General features: G+C 36.0%; 1 protein-coding gene across 8 annotated transcripts in view; it reads right to left on the bottom strand.

The window, feature by feature from the left end:
• KIAA1328 (KIAA1328 ortholog) overlaps window positions 1-26,268 on the bottom strand; it is a 356,434-nt gene that overhangs the window by 68,966 nt on the left and 261,200 nt on the right. For 7 of the 8 annotated variants that reach the window (XM_073212937.1, XM_073212929.1, XM_073212930.1 and 4 more), the window contains 2 exons: window positions 22,169-22,273; window positions 6,124-6,305 (listed from right to left, as the gene is read on the bottom strand). In XM_073212937.1, the coding sequence (XP_073069038.1) occupies window positions 6,124-6,305; window positions 22,169-22,273 (287 nt within the window). The remainder of the gene's footprint in view (window positions 1-6,123; window positions 6,306-22,168; window positions 22,274-26,268) is intronic. The other variant, XM_073212934.1, reaches the window with a different exon arrangement.

Raw genomic sequence — 26,268 nt, 5'->3', positions numbered from 1 at the left:
GTGGGTTTTCTATACATGCTCTTTATCATGTTGAGGAAGTTCCCTTCTACTCCCATTTTATTGATTGTTTTTATCATGAAAGAGTGTTGGCTTTTGCCAAATGGTTTTTCTGTGTTGAGATGACCACATTTTCCCCCTCTTCATTCTATTAATATATTAATTAATAGAATGTAATATATTAACATAATTAATACATTAATTGCATTGATTAACTTTTGTGTGTTGAACTAACTTTGCATTCTTGGGCTAAATGCCACTTGGTCTTGGTATATAATCCTTTTATTGTGCTGTTGCATTCAGTTTTGCTAGCATTTTTTTGAGGATATTTTATCTATATTTGTAAGGGTATTGGTGTATAGTTTTCATGTGATGTCTTTGGTTTTGGTATCAGAGTAATGCTGGCTTCTTAAGATGAGTGAAGAAGTCTCCCTCTTCTTTGATTTTTTGGAAGAGTTTGAAATGTTAATTCTTCTTGAAATGTTTGGTAGAATTCCAGTGAACCCATTCTATCTTGAGCTTGTCTTTTGGAGGAGGTTTTTGATCACTGATTTTATCACCTTACTTGTTATAGATCTATTCAGATTTTCTATTTTTCCTGACTCAGTTTTGGTAATTTGTGTGTTTTCAGTAATTTATCCATTTCATCTAATGGTTATCTAACCTCTTGACTTTTGGCATGTCTATTGTTTGTCTCAACTATCATTTTGTTTTTACTTCAGGCAGCAGTACTGTGTTCATTGGTTTTCAATGTTTGCAAGGAATGTCCTATATGTAGCTGCTTTTCTGTTCTTAGAAAGTTCAGACAGGAAAAACAAAGGCAGTCCCCTTGCATCAGCCCTTTAGGAAATAGGCTTAAACAGAGAAACACAATTCCTTGAGAACATTCCTGGCTTCCACTGGACCAGTTGCTTATACCTGGAACTTGGGCTGCTATTTTCAAGACTGCTGCCATGCTGAGGAAGGTGATGGGGCAAGGCTAAATTAAAATTCTGCATAGTTCCCTATCATGTCTTCAGTGGCCTTTTTCCTCGTTAAGGATATGCTTGCTTTCTGTTAATCCTTCACTATCTGCCAGAGTTCCAATAAGGCTGATTCTGACAGTTTATGCCAGGTTTTTTGGTATTTCTAGGGAGGGATAAGCCCCTAACATCCTCCCGACTCATTTATGACACTGGCAAAACTCTTATACCAAAACTTGGCAAGGTCATTACTAAAAAGGAAATTATACACCAATAGCTCCCAGTCAGTGTAATTCATCAACTAACAGAATAAGAAAGAAAACTCATGCGCATTTCAGTAAGCGCAGAAAAAAGATTTTATGAAATTCAATAGTCATTATAATAAAGACTCTCAGCAAACAAGAAGGGCGCTTTGTCAACTTGGTAAAGACCATTTACAAAAAATCAACAGTTAAAGTAATAATTAATGGTGAAATATTGTTTTTCCTATGAGATAAGGAACAAGGCATGGAAATTCACTTCTACCATCTTATTCTACATTGTGATAGAAGTCCTAGGCAGAATAATGAATTAAGAAAAAGAAATAAAAAGCAGAAAGTTTGGAAAGAAAGTAGTTATTATGGACTGAATTGTACCCCCCCTTCCCGCCCCTGCCTTCACATTCTGAAGCCCCATTCGCCAGCACCTCAGAATGTGACTGTATTTGGACGTAGGGCCTCTGAAGAGGTAATTAAGGTTAAATAAATAAGGCTATATGGGTAGCCCCTAATCCAATGACTCTGTCCTTAAAAGAAGAGGGAGACACACCACAGATGCATGCTCACTGGGAAAAGGCCACATTGAGGACACAGTGAAAAGGCAGCACTCAGCAAAGCGAGGAGAGAGGCCTCACTGATAAATGCCTTGAAAGGAACACGAGGGAGCTTTCACGAATAATGGAAATGTACTATATGATAATTCTATGTGTATATACAATTGTCAAAGGTTGTCAAACTCTGTACTTAAGACCTGCACAATTTTACTATATAAAAATTAAATCTCAATTAGAATAAAAGGAAATTTAAAAACCCTACAATTTTCTTGACTCTTAAGGTAGTATTTTTAAGAATGCTCTCTACTGATATCTCTTTGTGACATCACCAGTCAATTACTATAAGGAATTGGAAGGCGTAAGCATATACATTTCTTGAATCATTTTAGGAACTGATGTCAAAAGGCCTAGCCGATTAGATTCTTATGGTTGGAAAATGGAGCAAAGATACAGAAAGAAAAATCAATATATATAATGTTATAGTAATTCATACCACAAATACATGATGAACACCTACCACATACAAAACAATGTCTAGGAGATGGGGACACAACAGTGAAAATGTGGAGTGCTTATATTCTGGTGGGAAAAGATACAAGCTATATAAAAAGAGTAAATAATATAGTGTTTTGAGATACTTCTTTCCATCACAGACAATAGAAAATGTAAAGACTGTGTGTTTAAGTTACAATATGACATATATGGCATCTTCAACTCTTAACTTGCATTTGAATTCCTTTCTTATGTGGACTGAGAAGGTCAATTTAATCTATAGTCTGGGTTTAAGACATTAACTTTTAAGAGATCTTTTAGCTCAGACTTCTGGGAATCAGAAGCAGTATCTTATGATATCTTTTTTAATGATTAAACATATAATAATAATGATAATGATAATAATATAACAAACATAAATAAATGTTCCTTAAAGGCAAGATGGAAATGGTTTCTGTACTTTGGATACTCCAACTTGTTTATTTCTTTAATCATGTCACCTTTATAATCTATTGAAGACTACAAAGAACTCTCACATCACTGCAAACACAGGCTCACTTAGAGGATCAACTAGGAGCTTCAGAGATTATTCCTTACTTCAGATGAGTCTACAATAACCCTCCTTCCAGTAAAAGAAAAATGTGTTTGGGAGCCCCTCAGGGGGTCTCAACCAGTAACAGCTGCTGTTAGTTCTATATAGCCTAAAAAACCCAAAGACAAAATGAAAGACACGGTCAATATCAACAGGTAAATCCCAGTTAACTGTAGGTTTGGCCTCTCTCACATTCTCTTAAAGTTTTAAGGAGATTTGGATATCCATGAAAAAGGAACAGGAGGTAGCTCCAAATGTAGCAGCAGGCTTTGAGATGGCTTCACAGTCAGACTTAGGAAAGGGCGATGCCAAGCCCTGAGGTCAACACTTGGATTCTGTAACAGGTGTGCTCAATGCTCAAGACCTCTGCTAGCCCATCAGCATTAACAGGAGAAAACAAAAAGGACGCTCAGCTTCGAGAGCTCTTATGAAAGGGCACCAGTAGTTGCTCAGGAAGGGGAGATTCCAGGTAAGCTGGGAAAGAGTGAAAACACTGCTGTGTAGGGAGGGAAGAAGAGGAGTGAAGACTGGGTATTTCCAGATTTGTGCCTTTGCCTTAAAAGTTCTTGACTCAAGCTTGGATTTTCCTAAGTTTCCTTGTTCCCAAAGCTCAATAAAAGAAATTAAAATAGAACATTCCAAGCATTGATAATTGAAAAACAATTTATATTTTAAGTGTAATCCTGACAATATTGTACACAATTTTACAATCACAAGATTGTTTCTTGTGACAAGAGTCATTTTTTTTTTTTTTTTTTACATTTTCAGTATCAATAAAGTTGACAGAATAGAGAGGAGGATAGGGGAGGTAAAGAGACTGATAATAAAGATTAGTGGTCCTGCAATAAATGTCCTATGTAGCACTTAATGATTAAAGGATAACAAAAGAAACACAGGATATAAAACAGAAGAAATTTATATTAAAAAATTCAGACATGCTAAAGAGGGGAAAGCAATTAAGGAAATGCTAAACCAAGCCATGTAACTTAGGCAGTTAGTGGAAGGTCACTGGCCTTATGATAAGCAGGTCCAAACCCTGGCAGCACACCTTGGAAATCCCGTCTCCCAGCTGGCTGGGCGCCACAGCAAATGCTAACGCAGCAACTTTGCCCTGTACCATAATCTGTGTACAACAGCTCCAGGAGGAGCACAATGACTCACAGGGGCAGCTTCCTCGGTGATCAGGGATACCATAAGTTTGCTAATGGCTGCAAATCAGAATAAAAGAAGGGAAATATACAAGATAATCTTTCTTATGAGTAGAAAAAGAATTAATACTTCCTGTTAATACCTTAAAACAAAACTCTTTTAAAAAGATGGAAACGTTTCTATCTTTTTTCACTTCAACACTACAATTCCTTTCCCTCTCCAACTCCACTAAATAAAGGAAGGAATAAAACTAATGAAAAAAAAAAGAAAGAAAGAAAGAAAAATCCACGAGTGAAAACTGTTCCTGAAAACTGCAGAATTGTAACAGCTTTCTCTTAGTTAAATTGATTGGTATAGCAACATTATAAAATGACTATTAGGATTCATTGTGCACAACAGAAAGTGTTGAAATGTCAGCAGACTCTACAGCAAAAAGTAATGGGTTCTGAAACCCTGTTAGTCAAAAATGATTTTGCTTCAGATTAGAAATTGATTTTTTGGGGACACAGGCCCTTTCCAGGCTTACCGTTTCTGAAGCTGGGCCTGGGAGAGATTAACCTCCACCACTGCAAGAGCTGGCCTGATGACACCTTTCTCAAAGTGCCTTTTCAATAGCAGCTTTCTAATGTAGCTGTGGTCGTAACCAATAACACAAGTTATTTGTTGCTTTGCTATTACACTATATTTTTCTCATTTTGCCATTTTATTTTAGTGCTGACACACAACACAAATTTGCTGACAAGTTAACAGAAGACTATGTTAAACCCTGCAGTGTAACTGCCACACCAATTTTGATTGTTTTTCCATTCTCCGAAGTGTAATGAGTAGGAATAGAGGAAGCCAAAGAGTTTCCCATCTTTGAAGGACTACTGTCAGGCAAAGAAAAGAAGATTCTATCTCAGATACTAAGTCTCCTCAATTTTATTTTTGTTTCTGATAGCAAAGTCCAAAAAGACAAAAGTTGTTCTGAGTTGCCCTAAAGCAATGGGGGTCTGCAGAACTTTTGCCTTATGTCAAACAAAATGTACTTTTACTTTTGTTTCAAACTGTGGATAGTCTCCCTTCTATCTGGAAGTTTGGACTAATTAGCATCTCTCAATTATCTGGGAGATAATTAATTTCTAATTAATCATAATTAAAACCAAAAGCATGACAAAGCTGACAGCTGGTGAGGAAAGGCAGGGAGTGGTACACCTGCAAGATTTTCCCATAAAACACTGCCCATTTCTCAAATAAATAAATGTGGCACTGGCTAGAGAGATCATGAAAAGTTGGTTGCTTAACACCAGAGACGGCCAGTGCCAGCACAGTGGGAGAAGGTATGTAAGGAGGAAATCAGGGTCAATGGTTGAAAGCAGGATAGAAAGATGTCTAGCAAAAAGGTATGAGCAGAAAGGGGCTCTGAGATCTTTTTGGCCCTTTGTTTCCAGTACATTTCTTCTGTACAATGATGTTCCCTTGTTTCATTCTGCTCCAAAGCCCTTCCCTTAATAATTACAGGGGGGATTAAGCCAAAAGCCACTCCAGAAACAACTGGGAAACACAATTAAATTTGACTGCTTCACTCAACATTTCAGTTATTTATAATTGATTTCTTTTAAAATATTTATGACATATAAAGTAGGAAGAATAACTGGCACTTAAAAGACTGCTAGGCAATATATGCTTCAGACTTGAGGTTTTGATTTGGCCACAATGTAGAATTATCCATGACCTCTTCTCAACCCTCCCCATATTTGCAGTTAATTAAGGATTAAATGTAGCTGTTAGAGTTTACTTTCCCAGAAGAGATTTACATTCAATTTCTTGTCCTCTTTACTCGCTTTGAATATTATTTTGTGTCTATGATCACACTTACTGTTGAATAATTTTTACAGTTTGCTGCTTGCAAAAAGGGAGATAAACTGGATAATTTCTCATGAATATTCTAAGAGAAATATGTATGCAATTCATTGACCTAATAGATGAAATTCTTGTGGCCTTGCAGGCATATGTCAGTTTGTAACATACCTAACTCCTCTTCTGGGTTGTAGGAAATCATCTGTAATTCATGGCTAGCAATCACCAGCAACTACCTGCACCAACAGCTTCTCATTTGCTACTATAGATGCTAAGCTCACCTCTTTGGGGTTGATATGTATCTTTCTTTTGACATGCCCACGGGGTATCTTCTTCCATACGCGACTGAAACCCTACTGTCTTCTTCTCTCTTCGATTCTCTCCACTATTAATGGACTCTTTATACTTTTTGATAGATGATGATGTTCCAGGCACCCAGCCATCACATTTTGACTTCAATAAACTGAAAAGGATAAACATGAATGAACTGTAGAGAGCATAGAAGCAGGTACAGATCACACAAAGGGAAATAAATTCAGCATTAGTTGAAATGCAATTTGCCTAAGAACTTTCTCTTATTTTTTATTGAGGTGTAACTTAAATAATTTATTAAAGGTCTATTTTGTGTCCTGCCACAATAATTTTGGAGAAGAAATGGTCTTTATCCTCAAAAAGCTTACATTTGGAGTTGGGTAAATGAGACTCAGCCCCTGAAACTGCTAATAAAGCCACAGAGTATGACTAAGAACCAGAATATCTGTGGAAATAAAAAGTATGCTAAAACAAGACTTGCATAACTAAATGTTTCCAAGTACTGAACATGAACATTAGGGATTCAAACATCACCAATTTGCTTCAAAATACATTTGTGTTTCTCATTTTCCACTGCTATAGTATTTATTATGTACTCAGACTATGCAGGGAATAGTACAGTAGTGCATGTGGAAGAATTGGTCTCTGTCCTCACATAATTTCATTATAAACTCAACAAGGCAAATACGGAGTAAAAGGAATTTTAATGAAAACAAACACAAGGACATTTGTTTTTCTCTCTAATAAACTATGCATTAGCATATTTCCTCTTATTACATTTTATTTTTTAGAGAGAAATATTGATGATCTATATTCCCTATTCTACAGCTTCTTCCTTCTAATGTAAGTCCACCAGACTCATGTCACTTAGGTTTTTTCTTTCCCATGCCATTAGCAATGTGACGATCAAAGTGAAAAAGAAGAGTTTTATTGAAAAAAATTCTAAAAATTATTATGTTTAAATTCCCCAGAGGCAGAGATAATCTCTATTCAAGAATAAATTGATAGATTATTACTGGCCCCATTACTAATCTCAGGTGGCTCTTAAGCAGGACTCAAATCATGGTAAACCTATCAAAGTCACTAGGCTTCTGGTTTATGTTGCTCAGAATTTTTAGTAATGCTTGCTCATATATAATTTATTAATAAAAACCAAGAAATTAAATGGCTATGTTCAGAGTGGAATAAAGAAACAAAACTATTAACAGTATGCTTTATATGGGCATAATGCAGTATATTAAATTTACACCCTTAAAAAAAATTTTTTTTCTAGAACCCAGGGATCACTTTCTTGTGTGTAGCCACAAGCGGATGTGTGTCTTAGCTCATATAACTTCTATTCATGGGACAGGAAAATAGGGATAATGAAACTACCTCACTGTGAAGGTAAGATAACCAGAAGCCCCAAATTGCCTAGTCAAATCCAAGGACTACACTTTTGCTTGTTCTTGTAGAAAAGTTCATATGACCAAGACTACCGGCTTCATTCAAATTCACTCATCCTCAACTTAGCCAAACTTCCAATACTAGTTGGTATGAACATTCCCAATACTGACTGCTTCCTGCTACTTTACTCCATTTTACACAGCTTTCCTGTACCTTTATTTCAAACCCTGTCCTGCTGATTCTCTATCTCAACAGTGGACTTGAGGTTTCTATTTCCTAAAATAAAGATAACTATTTGAAAAATGTCTTCTTTCATTTGCATTTATTTCTCTCTTTACCCAATTATTATTTCTCCTTAATGTCTCCGAAGAAAATTGCATCTTTTATTCATACTCTTGATACCATTTATCTATGCCCTCTGTGACTACGGCCAGACAACAATTTCCTTGCCGTAAAACTTACAAACTTCTCATCTTCTCAACTAGATTCTTTTATAAGATTACAGACAATATCAGACTTTCCATTAAAAATCAAAACTTAAACCTAAAAACCAGAACTCTTCCTGTAAGTGGAAAAGCATAATACACAGTGTCCGTGAGGGTGTGGGGACAAGAGCATTTTAATATACTCCTGGAGTAACCACAAGCTGGTACAGTTGACCCTAGAACCACACAGGTTTGAACTGTGCAGGTCCACTTTTATACTGATTTTTTTCAATAATACACTGGAAAATTTCTTGGGGATTTGTGAAAATTTGAAAAACATTTTATTTTCTCAAGCTTATTGTAAGAATTCAGTATATAATACATATAATGTACAAAATATGTGTTAATGGACCGTTTACATTCTAAGGCTTCTAGTCAACAGTATGCTATTAGTAGTTAAATTTTTGGGAAGTCAGAAGCATATGCAGATTTTTTATGGTGGTGCAGGGGTCAGCACCCTTAATCCCCACATTGTTCAACTGTATAGCTTTTAGGTGGGTGATTTGTGAACTCAACATAAAAATATCTACCTTAACAATTCTACATTTAAGAAGTTATCCTACAGAATTACAGAAACAACAGCATGAGAATATTTGTCCAAGAAGAGTCACTGCAGAATTGTTTGTAACAGTGGAAAAAATGAAGGCAAATATAATCAATAAGAGAATGAGTAAATAAACTACAATACATCCATCATAAGGAATACTAGTCAGCCATTAGAAAGAGCGAGATAGTTCTACATACTGTTGTGGAAGAAGCTTAAGGGGAAAAAAAGCAATTTGTAGTAACAGAATGTATAATGTGATTTCATTTTTATAAAACTAAAAATGTCAGATGGATAAATAGCAGTCCAGAAAAGTAAAAAAATAGTAACTGAGGGAAAGACTTACATAATTTAATTAACATTTCTCTGAATGTTTTCATTTCTTCCAATAGGCATGCACTTGTGTAATTAAAAAATAAAAACATCACCATCTCCTTTATATTGCCATCTTCTCTCTTCTTCCCTCCTTTGACAAATTTCTCGAAAACAGTAATTAATTTTAACAGACATGACTACCTAAGTCATTTTTGAAAGAATAAATCTAGCAATCTTCTCTTTCACAGTCTTGCTTGATACTAGACCACTTCAGAGCAATTTACACCTTTCTGAAAATTGTTTTCCTTGGACTTCAAATATTACCTTTATTGGTTTTCTGATTTTAGGATTCTTATAGTGGGAACTCTTGTACTTCTTCCCCATAAATACAGACCTTCCTGAAGATTCTGTCCTGTCCTTCCTCTTATCCCACTTAACACTTTCTTAGTGATACTTACCATACTGTTGTATCTTCAACTACAGTTTCTAAATAGATTTTTCTAGCCCACAGTGCTTTGAAAAACTGCTGACCCAACCAAGTATCTTCTGAGAAACTGTGAAGTCCCATACCTCCCAAACCAACTCATGCTAAAGCAATGCATTACCTTTATCCAGAAACTCATTCCTCCACCTGTTTCCATTCTTGTTTAATGACATCACCATTCTTTCATTCACTCATATGAAAAATACCAGTTATCGTAACTTGTGCCTTCCTCGCTCCTATTCAATAAATTTCCAAATCTATCATTCCTGTATATGTACCTCATATATTTATCAGGTACACACTCTATGGACCTAATAATGTGCTATGGGGCTGGGATGGGTAGACATGAAGAACAAATATTTATCAAATACTTGATTTGCACTAGGTATTAGGTATATAAGCATGAGCAAGACATGGTTACTGTTCTCCAAGTAATTTTAGTGGTGGAGACACATAGAAACAGACCATTTTTAATACAACATGATACATACTATGATTTAGGAATACGCTGAGTGTTAATGGGGGCACAAAGGTAGAGCACCTAATACTACCCGCCAAACTGAAGGGAAATTCTTGAAGAATTCAAGCTAATCTGGGAAGGTAAGTAGGGAATAAGGAAGGATGGAAGGATATTTTATTTAGAAGAAAATAGTATTAGCAAATATATAAGCAAGTACAATTTTGTATTTATGGAGAAGTGAGAGGTGAAGCAGGAGAGATAAGGACAGGCTGCATTATGAAAAGTTTGGTTTCTAATGTCAAGGAGCTTGAACCCTATCTTGTAGGCAAGGTAGATTCACCAAAAGGCTCTATAAAGGAAAATGGCACAATCTAACTTGAATTCATGAAAAATTACTCTGGCACCATTTAGGAAATGGACTGCGGTAAGCTGGATGAGTCAGAACACTGCTAAAGCAGTTCTGATGAGGGATGATGAGGGTCTGAAATGGAAAAACAATAGTAGGAATGGAGAGAGACTTAAAAAATATTTAGGATTTAAAATTGGCAGAATTTGATGAGTGAATGTGAAAAGTCAGGGAGAAAAAGGAGTTAAGGATGATTGGCAGAATTTTGCATGAATAAGGCAATACAGAGAAGGTTTGGGGGTGATGGGAAACATTAAATGTAGCTTGAGGTGCCTATGGAACATCTGGGTAGATACTTCAAGAAAGCAAATGGATCAATAACTGTACCTTTTTGCCAGGAGGCTGATTAACTTTATGGTGGTGAGTTTGAGAGAAACAGTGTTGAGGAAGCATATGCTTCACTTTCAACTTTCTTAGTGAGGAGAAGGTAAATACATTCTTGTGAGTCAAAGAAATAGGTAAAAGGAGAGAGATAAAGGTTTGGAGTATGTATTGTGGGATTCCAAGAACAATGAAAAGACTGTCTTACAATTCTGAGGCCTAAGGATTAGAAATCATCAATTTGTGTCAGTGCTCAGGTGCACAGACATAAAAGCAGACTTAGAAGCCTGAAAGTTTGATCCAGGGTTAGGATTTTTGGGGGAGAGTGCAGCTGACTGCAGGTCAAGTTTCAAGTTCCAACACACTATACCAATACAGTCCCTGATATAAAAGCACTCCCTACCCTGCATAAGCTCTGATATTCTGTGCCAACCTGCCTTCCTCTGTGGTTCAGGCTCTAACACTTGATGATAGATTTCCGGGTATGATGTGAGGTAGGGATTGAGGTTCACATTTTTTCTATCACCATTACATGTTTTCATCTAAATGACTCACTTTTCCACAGAATTTCTTGGCACCTTTGTCAAAAAGCAATTGCACATATCAGTGTGGGAGTCTATTTCTAGATTCTACTCTGTTCCATTGATCTACTTATCTAAATGTGAATACCAACCTATGTTGATTATAACTTAAATTTATGTGCCTAAAATTAGATTGCATAAGCCTTCCAATTCTTAGTTTAAAATAGCAAGAATTGTCTTTTATATTGCCATACACATTTCAGAATGTTTGTCAAATTCTCTAACAGTATGATGGTATTTTGACTGAAATTGAGTTGAATCCAAGCTTTAATTTGGATAAAAAACTGACACCTTAGTAAGGAGTGTTCCAATCCAAGAACATAGTATACCTTTCATTCTGTTTAACTTTTCTTAAATTTGCATAGCAGTTTTTTGTAGTGATCAATGTAGATTTTGTACATTTTTGTTAAATTATCTAGGTATTTGATTCTACTGTAAATACTTTCTTTCATATTCTAATTGCTGTTTTATATCTATTGCTATGATAGGTAGTTGTAACATAAGAAATAAAATTGATTATTATTAGTAGAACTTGAATTCTATGAGTGTGTTAATTCACCTAATGATTCTAGTAGTTGTTTCTGTAGGTTCCTTAGGATATTTCTATGTAGACATGTTGAGAGTAAAGAGTTTTACTTATTTCTTTCTAATATTTCTTATGCCTGATAATACTAGCTAGGACCTCCAGCGGAATGTTGAATAGAAGTCGTTAAGAGTGGACAGCCTTACTTTATTTCTAAAAGAATTCATGATTAAAAAGATACCTTTGTTCATTTTCTCTTTGCAGATAACTAGTTTGATGAGGTCACTTTTTCCCCTATAATGATCACTGCAAGAGTTATGGTAAATACTTTTTCCACATCTGTTTTAGACGATGCTTTCTTCTGTTTTATGTTAATATGGCAAATCACACTGGTTTTAAAATGTTAAATAAATTTTGCATTCCCAGAATAAACTCTACTGAAGTCATGCTGAATTATCCTTTTTATATATTCCTGGACTTAATTTGCTAATATTTTGTTAAAGACATTTTTGTTTTGCATTTATGTTTGTGAGGAAGAGTAGTCTGTCATTTTCTTTTCTTCTAATGCTTTCACTTGGTTTAGGTCTCACAAAAGGAGTTGGGAAAAATTTCTTTCATCCTCCAGTTCAGTGGTTTTCAAGTTGGGTAGGAGAGGATTTTGCTATACAGGGAACACTTAGCAATGTCTGCAGAGGTTTTTCATTGTCACAGTTGGGTTGGGGAGCACTAGGCAACTAATGGAGAGAAGACAGGGATGCTGCTAAACATCCTAAATGCACAGAACAGTGCCAATACATGTGGCCCAAAATGTCAGTAGTGCCAAGACTGAGAAATCCTGTTCTAGTAGCTGTGTAAGATTTATAATATCTCTTCAGATGTTGGGCAGAATTCACAAGTGAAGTCTTATAGGTCTGTAGCTTTACGTACGAGAAGTTTCTTACTTAGATATTAAATTTCTTTAACAGATTTCAGTCTATTTAGATTTTCTAGTTTTTTTGTATCAATTTTGGTATATTGTCAATTTCAAGGAATTTATATCATTTAAATTATGAAATGTGCAAAACAGTGTTCATAATATTAATTACTTAAGAAGATGTTATTAGAACCTATGGTGATATTTTCTGATATTCCTGATATTGTTAATTTGTTTTTCTCTTTATAATAGGTTATAAGTAAAAAGGCTTATGAATTTTATTTATATTTTCAAAGAACAAATTTTAATTTTGTAGATTTTTCTCTGTTGTTTTCTTTTTCACTGCAAGACTTACCAAAAAGTGGCTGCTACAAAGTTGAAAGGCAGAATAGAAATACAGAAATAGAGAAATACTACAAATTGGGTAATGCTGGGAGAAACTGGAGTTCTGGAACAGAGTGGAGAGATAGTGTTAATGTTGAGGACTTCAGCTGAGACACCAGAAAGTCCACATTCTAGACAAAGATTTCCTGTAAATCTCTACCAAAATCTAAAATCAAGCTACAACAAAAAATACAGGGAGGAAAAAGTTTGGAGATTGAGTCTTACCAATTTACAGGGGCTTGGGAAACACCTTAGGCATTTCTGAGAACTGCCCTTGCAAAACATATAACTAAACCTATCTAAGTTTAAGGTGACTAGCAGGTAGTTAAATTACTGAAAAGAGCAAAAATCAATGCCCTTCAGAGAATTATAATAAAATCCACATCTCTGATTGTATCATTCATAATAGCCAGGATATAAGACAAATTGCCAGACACAGAAAGAAAATATAATCCACTGTCACAAAAAATTTAAAAATGTCAGTTAAAATCAACCAGAAAATGGCATAATTTTGGAAAATAGTTTGGGAGTTTCCTACATCTTAAAAATAAACTTACAACATGATACAATAATTCTACTCCTAGATATTGAGAAAGGAAATATGTCTACTAAAAGACTTAATTAAACACAAATGTTTATAGCAGTTCATTTTTTTTTCCTGGTCAAATCTGGAAATAGTCTAAATACCCAGTAACAAATTAATTGATAAATAAGTTGTGGAATAAATATACAATGAACCACTACTCAGAAACTAAAAAGTAATGGACTAATGAAACATGTAGCAACATGCATAAATACCCAAAACATATGGTAAGAAATGCCAGATACACACATACTGTATAATTTCATTTATATGAAGATTTAGAACATTCAAAACTATCACTTAAGATAGTTGCTTGGGTCATGGGTTTGTGGGGTAACTTACTGCAAAGTGGCACCAAGTACCCTCTGTAGTGAAGGACACTTCCTGTATTAATATATATGTACGAATACATATATATTCGTTAAAACACATCAAACTTGAAGTGTGCATTTTATTAAATGTAAATTATATTTCAATAAAGTTGATTAAAAAATAAAACAGCAGAAAAAATTTTACAAAGAAACAGATTTACTGAGATGTATCAAAATTAATAACTATGCATTATTTCTAAAATAACATAGACCAAGAGGATGCCGGAGTTCTTGTTCATGGAGCTAAAGAATGAACTTCACAAACACTCAAGGTAGGAGAGCAAGGTAGAGGCTTTTACTGAGAGATAAAGTGAGATGACAGAGCTCCTGGTTCATGCCAGGAGGGGACAAGAGAGTCCATGGTTGTGTTGTCATCTAGGGGTTTTATGTGCAATTGAGCAATTTCAGGAATGGGGGTAAAGGACTAGGGGTGCAGACTTGTTATAAAACCGCCTGCCCTGCCCCAAGGTGGACTGGGTTGTTGTCTGTTTGGTAGAGAGTGTGTTAAGAATCTTGACTTCTTGGGCTGTTTATAGTTGGGATTGCTTACCAAATTAGTCTTTCGCCTAGGTTGCAGATTCCTTGATCAGGATTAGAGAAGGGAAAACAGCACACAGGTACAGTAAAAAATAAGCTGGGCCTTTTAGCAGGCTAAGGCAAGTTTTACAGTGTCATGATCTAATTGATACAGTGAAGTCATGGGTTATGCTGATACTCTTCTTTATTTGTGGAACACTCAAACATTCCAGGCCAAGTTGCTCCTGGCTTTTTGAGCTTTAACTGATCTCACTGAAGATGTCTACATTCCTTGTCTGGTATCTTTACCCTAGAGAATTGGTGTGACTCTGACTTTGCATAATGCTTAACACATAGCTTCGATAGGAACTTCTTTGCACAGTTACATTGCTTTGACTGTAATTATCTTGCTTTACCTTTTTTCATGATCCCTGTCTCACAGATATTAAAAAAAAAGATCAACTTACCATGTACTTTGTACCATTCATTCTGTGTGAGGCACCATAAAGTCAAACCCTAGCTATCAGATCATCAGTGTTTACCACTTCATACAGTACAGGTAAAATGTGCACAAATTCATTGAGTAGCTATGACTAACGTAGGACATCATTCAGTGATATAATGAAATTATTAGGAATAGTTTCCTGTTATTCTTATTTAGCATCTGTGGTAGTTGTTAAAGTGATGGTAAAATAATCAAATTTAAGCCTTCAAAAGAAAAAGGATTAAACTGTTGACATTTACAGGACTGCCAATTATATAAGTCACTTAAATTACTAAGATTTTATTGAACTATATCTTCATATTTTAATATTATAAAATACTAGACGGGCAACTCTGAGAAGCCTTGATTTAGGATGGGGAAAGGAAAAAACATTTTCAGTTCTTCAAGTCCAATAAAATTTTAATAATCCAAAGCTCCCTGAACTTTTCTATTTTGCCCTAATCTCATATCGCGATAGTCTGTCTGCACTTGAATGGCAAATTTTAAATGTCATTCAGGAGCAGCTGAATACCACTTGTATTTGCATTCCTTAAAAAGTAGAAAAACATTAACCTTTTGTTTTATTGAATTAAAATGCCACAGAATTGCTGATGTAGTCTTGGGAGACTGGAATACAAAGAAGAATAGCTGTCATTTATTAAACACAAAGAACAATTATTTGATAGGATAGGATGCCTTCTGACAAATGTAGATTGGTATTCTCATCATAGAAAAAGGCATTATAAAAAAAAAAATCTAGCCCAGACCTCTGAGATTTGAATAATTTAAAGCTGTATTTGGTGCGATTTGAATTTTTCTTTAGGGAGGCAAAGTTAAATACCTTTAATTTGTTCTAATTATTTCAAATTTGCAAGTTAATTATGGCTGATCATTAAATAACAAAAAGGCCTACTGTCTCCATAGAGTTTTACCTCCTACCCTCTGCATTACTTAAGCTAGATTTTAGTATGCATGAATTAACTTTCTAAATAATCACACGGTTTGACTAAATGGTTCAGTAAAATGAGCTCTGTTCCTCAGAATTAAGCATTAATGGACATTAGAAATGCTATCGGGACACATGTTACTTACACTACAACTATTTTTAATGGAACCTTATTTACTAATCCTTATGTACTGTTCAAGTTAGAACACCATACATATACATTATTCTGCTTTACTGGAAGAAAAGTTCAATCTTTGAGACAATAAAAACAAATGTCCATTTAACACTGCATAAATTCATTCTAAAATTAATGCAGGGATATGATGATGGATTTTAACTTGTTTTAGCTGTTATCTCAATGAATCAATCTAGAAAAAATGGTCTGCTTGGTCTGTAAATGGAATATTATGAATCCACGGGTGTGTTAAGTGATTAAAGAGGTCCAGTGAGCTAGTATTTAAATTCTACCTGCTACTTTGAATGAAAGAATTCATGATTTGTTGTGTTGTGAGAGTTTCTATTCCCCATTTTTGTGCATACTTAGCTACCAACTTTTATAAGACCAGATGGCATATAACCCTACTGCTTAGAACTTTTAAAAATAATTTTCCTAAATGCCTCAACTAAGTCTTCATATTCTCCAGAATTGGACCTGTTAATAAAAGTATTTTGAGATAAAATAACAAAGAATAAAATTGCAAAAATGAAATATTCCATTTATTATCAGATCTATTTTCCCACTCCAAAATCAGCAATACAAATTTTATTTCTATTTATCCAATAAATATTTTCTGAGAGCCTACTATGTATCAGTTTTGTATTTGACTACCTTTGAATATTTATGGTAAACAAGAAGAGATAGCTAGCTCAACAATGAATACATAGTGTGGCAGGTGATATGATAGCAGAATATGCAAAATGCTATAGGGAGTTGATAAATTTAACAGAATGCTTGTAACAAGGGAATGGGGGAAAAGGGGGTATTATGATTAGCATACATAATGTAGTGGGGGGAGGACACGGGGAAGGCAGTGTAACACAGAGAAGACAAGTAATGATTCTATAGCATCTTACTATGCTGACGGATGGTGACTGTAATGGGGTATGTGGTGGGGACTTGATAATAGGGGGAGTCTGGTAACCATGATGTTGCTCATGTAATTGTACATTAATAATACCAAAAAAAATGTGGATTTCTTATAGTCTGTATGGGCTATAACCTGGCACCCATTTGACACAGAAACCTCCACCAGTAAGAAAAGCCCTAGAGAATAAGGATAAAACAAAAGCCTTTAACTACTCCAGTATGACTATTTTAGAGGAAATCGATCACGCTATCTTAATGTTAACAGTTATATATAATTTACACAAAGATAATCCTTTGCATGTTTTTTTCTCATATAACATTTGTCACTACTGGCATTATCAAATGAACCTTAGTTTTTAAATTCTGCAATTTAAAATTGGTCTCTACTGAATTGTGCTGTTTTGCAAAAATACTTCTGTGCAGTAAGTGATACATCAAAATTGTCACTGCTAAGTGTCATGCTGGATTGCTTGTTGGAGAAAAGTGGGAGGTAGGAGCAGGGAATTACTAAGTATAAAGTAAGTATATAATAACCACTTGGCCATGAAAAACAAATCATGAAAGCATTATTTCTATTAGTTCATTCATTTAGCGATTTAAGCTCCTTTTACGTTGCTCAAAGGCTCTACAAAAACAGAATCAAGGAATCAGAAACCATGGTTCAAAAGGCTGACTTCACATACAATTACTCAGCCACTGTTGGAACATACCTGCTCTGGAAAGCTAGGGCAATTTTGATACTACTATGAATCTCCAGTGACCACAAAAAATATGCCAAAACTATCTGCTAAAGATAATGACAGAAGCATTATAATAAAATGTTTACTGAAATCAGTTACATTACAGCAGGACATGTAAGACTTAAAAATTACTTCACACAACAAGCATAACCTGAGCAAAGAAAGAATCTTGTCTAACTGGTTCCAAAACTAGACATTTATCAGCTTTCTGAAAAAACAGATTTCTGGGCCTTACCTAAAGAAATTGTGATTTAATACATTGAGTTTCAGTGTCCTTGGTTTCTTCCATTATTTCTCCTATAACATGGACTTCATTGGTGATGTTAATCTTGATCATCTGATGAAGGTATTTCTCCACTGTCACCTTTCCACAACCTATTTCTTGGGAATGAATCTAGCTCACACACAGAGTGGATTCTACCTCCTGGAGGGAGAATTATTTCCTTAAATTATTTGGAATTCTTCTGAAGGAAAATTTGTTCTTTTCTTTCATTTACTTATATTGGACTCTTTATTTGGTATGGACTCATCTACAGTTATTTTATAATTTGGATTGTAGTACAACATCATGCTACCTGTTTTGTTGCTCAAATTGTTGCAGCTTTAGCCATTGGAAGCTCTTTTAGATTGGCTCCTGTGTCCCTTTGACATTCCCATATCCTTTTGATTTTTAAGAACTTTGCTTTCTGGCTTCAGGCTCGTCTTTCATTTTCTTTGCCTCATCATTACTATAATTAGCCATTCCTCTAAGGAGTCCCACTTTCTTTTACTGGAGGATGGTATTTAGAAACCAAGATCTGAGTGCTGGGTGTGCTCACTGCTACTGGGTATCACTGCTTCTAGGTCCTCTAGGAAGACATTACTAGGAAATATATGTTATGTTTATTAACCTATATTTACTTTTGTATATATCTATTTTGTGTATTTTTGTACACACACGACGGCCTGAATTAATGCACCATCCCCCAAATTCAAATGTTGAAGCCCTAATTCCCAATGTGATGGTACTTATATTTACAGATGGGACGTTTGGAAGGTAGGTTTAGATGGGATCCTTAGAGTTGGCTCGTATGATGGAATTGGTGCCCTTATCAGAACAGACATTGCTTGCTCGATCTTCCTCTACCACGTGAGGAGAGAGTGAGAAGGATGTTACTTACAAGTCTAGAAGGGACCTCTCACCATAACCTGACCATGCTGGCATTCTGATTTCACACTTCCAGACTCCAGAACTGTGAGAAAATAACTAACTTTCTCTTGTTCAAAACACCAGTCTTTGGTATTTGGTTATGACGCCCTGATCACACTAATAAAAACATGAGTATATACTATCTCCAACACTAACCATTACAGTAACGGCATTCATTCCAGCCTTGTTTATCTTTAACTTCCCTCTATATATTTTTTCACTTGAAAGATTATAGGTATCCCAAGTAGCTGTCAGGGCTGGAGATATATCTTACTGGAAAAGACATTTACTCTGGATACGGATTTGCCTTTTATGTACATAATGCTTCTACCAAAATCATAATCCATGGACTTAACAGAATGCTCTATCATCATGGTATTTTACATAAGTTCATCTCTGATCAAGGAGCTTACTTCACAGTAAATGAAGTATGGCAATGGACCCATGATCATAGAATTTAGTCATTTTACCATATTCACCATCATCCTGAAGCTGCTTTCTTGATAGAACAGAAAAATTGTCTTTAAAGACTCAGCTCCAGTGCCTGTTAGAAAGCAGTACCTTGTGGGACTGGGGAAGGTCCTTTAGGATGCTCTAAATCAGTGTCCAATATGCAGTGCTGTTTCTCCTATAGCCAGGATTCATAGGTTCAGGAAAGAAAGGATGGAAATGGGAGTGGCTCCATTCACTGTTTCCCAGAGACATACACTAGCAAAATTTTGCTTCCCTTCCCTATGACCTTAGGGTTTGTTGGTCTAGAGGTCTTAGTTCTAAAGAGAGGAATGCTTCCACTAGGCGACAACATTGATTCCATTGAACTGGAAGTTGACACTGCCACTTGGCCATTCCTCATACCTTTGAATCAATAGCCAAAGATGGTGGTTACTGTACAGGCTGGGTTGATTGATCACAGATGACAAGAGGAAAATGGGTTGCTACTACCCAATGGAGAAAAGGAAGAGTATCTCTGGAATATAGGAGATCCCTTAGGGTGTCTCTTAGTCTATATTCTATGATTAAAGTCAATGAGAAACTACAGCAACCCAATTCTAGTGGCCCAGACTCTTCAGAAATGAAGGTTTGGGTCACCCCAATGGGAAAAGAACCATGACCACCTGAAGTGTTTGCTGAAAGCAGAGGGAATATGGAATGGGCAGTGGAAGAAAGTAGTTGTAAATACCAGCCACAGTCATGTGGCCCATTGCAGAGATGAGGACTGTAATATTTATGAGTATTCCTCACTGTTATGTATATGTTTGTATACATATATTAACCAAATATTCTTTGTTTTTTTCCCCTATCCTTTACATCACATCCTCTTTTGGGGAAAGGGTTAGCATATTTTCAGTTGTATGTGAATGGGATTAACTGTATCATGTTAAGTGGAACTATGCCTTTTTCTGTTATCTTTATTTGGGGATTAAGTATAGTTTAAGGAGATGTGTATGGGTGCCAAGTTGACAAAGGGTGGGACAGGGTGGTCTTTTTTAATATGTCAACTTGGCTAGGTATATTAGCCAGTGAACCAATCAAACACTAATCTAGGTATTGCTGTGAAGGTATTTTGCATATGCCATTAAAATTCATACCTGAGGTAACCTAGCTGGACCTGATTCAATTTCCTGGAAAGTCTTAAAAGCGAAGCTGGGGCTTCCCCAGAGCTGAAGAAATTCCCCCTGTAGACAGTAGCTTCAGCCTGTATGTAAACTAAGCATTCTAGCCTGATATTCTTGACAGCCTGCCTATGAACTACAGACTAGCCTAGTATAAGCCATCTCCTTGTAATACATCTTATAATATACATATATCCTACTGGATCTGTTTCTCTGGTTGACCCTGACTGACACAATCCTTCTCTGTGCCACATAGTGTAACAAAGATTCTCTTTTCATAAAATAGCCTAGGGCTCAGACTCAAGGTTAAAGGATTATGGCTTGCACACACAGTTTACCAAAGGAAAAATTGCCAAATACCAAAAGCAACACAGAAATCAACCCTCTTCACCACAGGAGCTATGTGAAAAATGAATGAGTAGGGCTCAATATGAAATCTTCTCTGTAGGATTATAAAAGTAAGTGCTATTTCATATGTAATGGCCAGTTCTTCTGAAACAGGCACCCACCTACTACAAACCACCATGGGCTAATCAAGATCACAACCATAACCTTTGACATTTAGATCAAAACATATGTTCAGAAACAAAGCTATTATTTTTCATCTCACCTTAAAAGAAACCTCCAGTTACCCTATTTATGCATGAAGTTCCTACACATATATCATATACAAATAAGAGAATGCACTTGTTTTTTAAGCTTTTGTGTTTGTATTTGTCCTATGGATATTAAACTGTCCTATGGATATTAAACTGAATCCAAAATCTATACCCATTTTCTTAACTATACCCAGGCAGTTAGAAAAGCCAACTGAAGCCACTGCTATTTAAAAATAAAAACCTTTTGGTCAGATATTCTCAACATGGTGGCATGAGTAGGGTGGCAGAAATCTCCTCCTAAAACCACATATGTTTTGAAAATGCAGCAAATACAACTATTCCTAAAAAAGTGACCAGAAGCTACAGTACACTAGCCAGGCTACATCTACATCTGTGAGAACTTAACATTTCATGGAAAAGGGTAAGATACAAAGCCATGACCTGGTGGGACCCAAGCACTCCCCTGACCCCAGCTCACTGGCAGGAGGAAGGGAATCAGAGTAGGGATGGAGTGGAAATACAGGACTGCTAAATAACCAGCCCAAGTAATCTGAACCAGGAGCACAGACACACATTACATAGTGTACTGGATATTAGAGGAATGGAAAAGCAAAATCCGAGACTAACACTGTGAACAGGTCACCACAGCAGGCTGCCCTGGGACAAAAGAAAAGCAGGCATTTTAGAAGTCATGAAGGGACAAGGGTTTAAAAGGTGTACAAAATCATCCACGTACACTCAGCCCAGCAGGCTGGGAACTATAAGGAAATTCAGGCACCCTAACCCACCGGGTGGCAACACAGCTTTGAAGCCCCTTACCATGATAAGCAGTCTGATGTCCATTACTCCCAGCCAGAACTGTAAGCAAACCTGCTGACTATCCATTGCTGCAGACCAGAAGGGGAGGAGACCCACCCACAGCAACCACACAGGGTTTTTTCCCTGTGTGCGGCTAACTGGCCCAGACCCAGACCCAGAACCTGTGCTCTGCCTGCAACTGAACAGCACAGGCAGTGGAGATGGGCAAGGAGACCAGCAAGCAGGAGGTGACTTTGTTCTCCCAGTTGACACACATGCCACTTGCCTGTGACCATTTCCATCGCCAAGAAAAGGCAGGAGAACCTTGTTCAGTCCAAAATGCCTCAAACACCAGAGAGAGGGCCAGGTGAGATTGAAATCACCAATCTTCCTGAAAAATAATTCAAAATAAAAGTCATAAGCATGCTGACGGAGCTACAGAGAAATGTGCAAGAGTTAAGGGATGAATTCAGGAGGGAGACAGAAATGAAACAAAGAATGGAAGGCTTTAACAGTAGATGGGATGAGGTGGAAGAGACTGTTAATGGAATATTAATTAGAGAACAGGAATACAGAGAAGCTGCGGCAGAGAGAGAGAAAAGGATCTCTAGGAATGAAAGAATATTAAGAGAGCTGTGTGACAAATCCAAATGGAACAATATTCACATTATAGGGGTACCAGAAGAAGAAGAGAGAGAAAAAGGGATAGAAAGTGTATTTGAAGAAATAATTGCAGAAAAATTCTCCAATCTGTGGAAGGAAATAGTCTCTCACACCATGAAGTCCACAGATCTCCCAACACAAGGGACGCAAGGAGGACCACACAAAGACATACAATAATAAAAATTGCAAAGATCAAAGACAAGGACAGAGTATTAAAATTAGCCAGAGATAGAGAAAACATCACCTACAAAGGAAAACCCATCAGGCTATCATCAGCCTTCTAAGCAGAAACCTTATAGGCCAGAAGGGAATGGCAAGATATATTCAATGGAATGAAAAAGAAGGGCCTCAAACCAAGAATTCTGTATCCAGCAAGATTATCATTTAAATTTGAAGGAGGGATTAAACAATTCCCACATAAGCAGAAGTTGAGGAAATTTACCTCCTACAAACCATCTCCACAGTGTAATTTTAAAGGGACTGCTCTACACAGAAGTGCTCCTAAGACTAAATACATGTCACCAGAGAAAATATAACCACAGCAAAGAAAGTAGACCAACCAAATACTAAATAATTGCAAAATAAAATTAGCTATCCACAAAATCAGTCAAGGGAAACACAAAGAGGACAGAATAAAACATGTAACATATAAAGAGTGGAGGTGGAAGAAAAAGAAGGGAGAGAAATAAAGAATCATCAGACTGTATTTATAATAGTGTAATAAGTGAGTTAAATTAGATGGTTAGATAGTAAAGAAGCTACCCTTAAACCTTTGGTAACCACGAATCCAAAGTCTGCAATGGCAATAAGTACATATCTATCAATAACCACCATAAATGTAAATGGTCTGAATGCACCAAACAAAAGACACAGAGGAATAGAATGGACAAAAAAGCAAGATCCATCTATGTGCTGCTTACAAGAGACTCATCTCAAAACCAAAGACATACACAGACTAAAAGTCAAGGGATGGAAAAAGATATTTCATGCAAACAATAGAGAGAAAAAGCAGGTGTTGCAGTACTTCTATCACACAAAATAGACTTCAAAACAAAGAAAGTAACAACAGATAAAGGACATTACATAATGATAAAGGGGTCAGTCCAACAAGAGGATATAACCATTATAAATATTTATGCACCCAACACAGGAGCACCAACATATGTGAAACAAACACTAACAGAATTAAAGGAGGAAACAGAATGCAATGCATTCATTTTAGGAGACTTTAACACACCACACACTCCAAAGGACAGATCAACCAGACAGAAAATAAGTAAGGACACATAGTCATTGAACAACATGCTAGAACAGATGGATCAAACATATGTCTACAGAACTCTATACCCCAAAGCAGCAGGAAACAAATTCTTCTCAAGAACACATGGAACATTTTCCAGAATAGACCACATACTAGGCCACAAAAAGATCCTCAGTAAATTAAAAAAAGATTGAAATTCTACCAACTAACTTCTCATATCACAAGGGTATAAAACTAGAAATAAACTGTACAAAGAAAACAAAAAGGCTCACAAATACATGGAGGCTTAACAACATGCTCCTAAATAATCAATGGATCAATGACCAAATTAAAACAGAGATCAAGCAATATATGGACACAAATGAAAACAACAGCATAATGTTCCAACTTATGTGGGACACAGCGAAGGCAGTTCTAAGAGGAAAATATATAGCAATCCAGGCCCATTTAAAGAAGGAAGAAAAAATCCAAAATGAATAGTCTAAATTCACAATTATTGAACCTGGAAAAAGAAGAACAAATGAGGCCCAAAGTTAGCAGAAGGAGGGACATAATAAAGATCAGAGAAGAAAAAAAAAATTGAGAAGAACAAAACAATAGAAAAAATTAATGAAACCAAGAGCTGGTTCTTTGAGAAAATAACAAAATAGATAAACCCCTAGCCAAACTTATTAAGAGAAAAAGAGAATCTACACACATAAACAGAATCAGAAATGAGAAAGGAAAAATCATGACAGACCCCACAGAAATACAAAGAATTCCTAGAGAATACAATGAAAATCTATAGGCTAACAAACTGGATAACTGAGAAGAAATGGACAACTTTCTAGAAAAATACAACCTTTCAAGACAGATCCAGTAAGAAACAGAGAATCTAAACAGACTAATTACCAGCAGTGAAATTGAATCAGTAATCTAAAAACTACCCAAGAACAAAATTCCTGGACCAGATAGATTCACCATTGAATCTTATCAGACATTTAGCAAAGACATAATACCATTGTCCTTAAAGTTTTCCAAAAAGTAGAAGAGGCGGGAATACTTCAAACTCACCCTATGAAGCCAGCATCACTCTAATACCCAAAGCAGGCAAAGACACCACAAAAAAAGAAAACTACAGTCCAATAACCCTGACAAACACGGACGCAAAAATACTCAACAAAATATTACCAAAGTGAATTAAAAAATACATCAAGAGGATCATACACCATGACCAAGTGGGATTCATCTCAGGGATGCAAGGATGGTACAACATTCAAAAATCCACCGACATCATCCACCACATCAAAATAAGAACAAAAACCACATAAGCATCTCCACATACGGTGAAAAAGCATTAGACAAAATTCAACATCCATTCACGATAAAAACTCTCAACAAAATGGGTATAGAGGGAAAGTAACTAAACATAATAAAGCCCATGTAAGACAAACTGACAGCCAACATCCTACTTAACAGCAAGAAGCTGAAAGACTTTCCTTTAAGATTGGGAAGAAGACAAGGACGCCCACTCTGTCCACTTTTATTCAACATAGTTCTGGAGGTCCTAGCCACGGCAATCAGACAACAAAGAAATAAAAGCCATCCAGATTGGTAAAGAAGAAGTTAAACTGTCACTGTTTGCAGATGACATGATGTTGTACTTAAAAACCCTAAAGAATCCACTCCAAGACTACTAGATCTAATATCTTAATTCAGCAATGTTTCAGGATACAAAATTAATACAGAAAAATCTGTTGCACTCCTATGCATTTATGATGAACTAACAGAGAGAGAAATCAGGAAAACAGTTCCATTCTCAATTGCATCAAAAAGAATACAATACCTAGGAATAAACCTAACCAAGGAAGTGAAAGGCCTATACACTGAAAACTACAAGACACTCATGAGAGAAATTAAAGAAGATACCAATAAATGGAAATTCATCCCATGCTCATGGATAGGAAGAATTAATATTGTCAAAGTGGCCATCCTGCCTAAAGTAATCTACAGATTCAATGCAATCCCTATCAAAATACCAACAGCATTTTCTTGAATGAACTAGAGAAAATAATTCTAAAATTCATTATGGAACCACAAAAGACCCCAAATAACCAAAGCAATCCTGAGGAGGAAGAACAAAGCTGTGGGAATTACGCTCCCCAACTTCCAGATCTACTACAAAGCCAAAGTAATCAAGACAATTTGGTACTGGCACAAGAAAAGACCCATAGACCAGTGGAACAGACTAGAGGGCCCAGACATAATCCCAAGTATATATGGTCAATTAATATATGATAAAGGAGCCCTGGACATACAATGGGGAAATGACAGCCTCTTTAACAACTGGTGTTGGCAAAACTGGACAGCTACATGCAAGAGAATGAAACTGGATTATTTTCTAACCACATACACAAAAGTAAACTCAAAATGGATCAAAGACCTGAATGTAAGTCATGAAACCATAGATCTCTTAGAAGATA

Source organism: Manis javanica, chromosome 9 (genome assembly GCF_040802235.1).
Source record: "Manis javanica isolate MJ-LG chromosome 9, MJ_LKY, whole genome shotgun sequence".
Taxonomy (NCBI): Eukaryota; Metazoa; Chordata; class Mammalia; order Pholidota; family Manidae; genus Manis; species Manis javanica.
The sequence above is the reverse complement of the archived record's forward strand: the minus strand, read 5'-3'. Positions and strand labels throughout refer to the sequence as shown.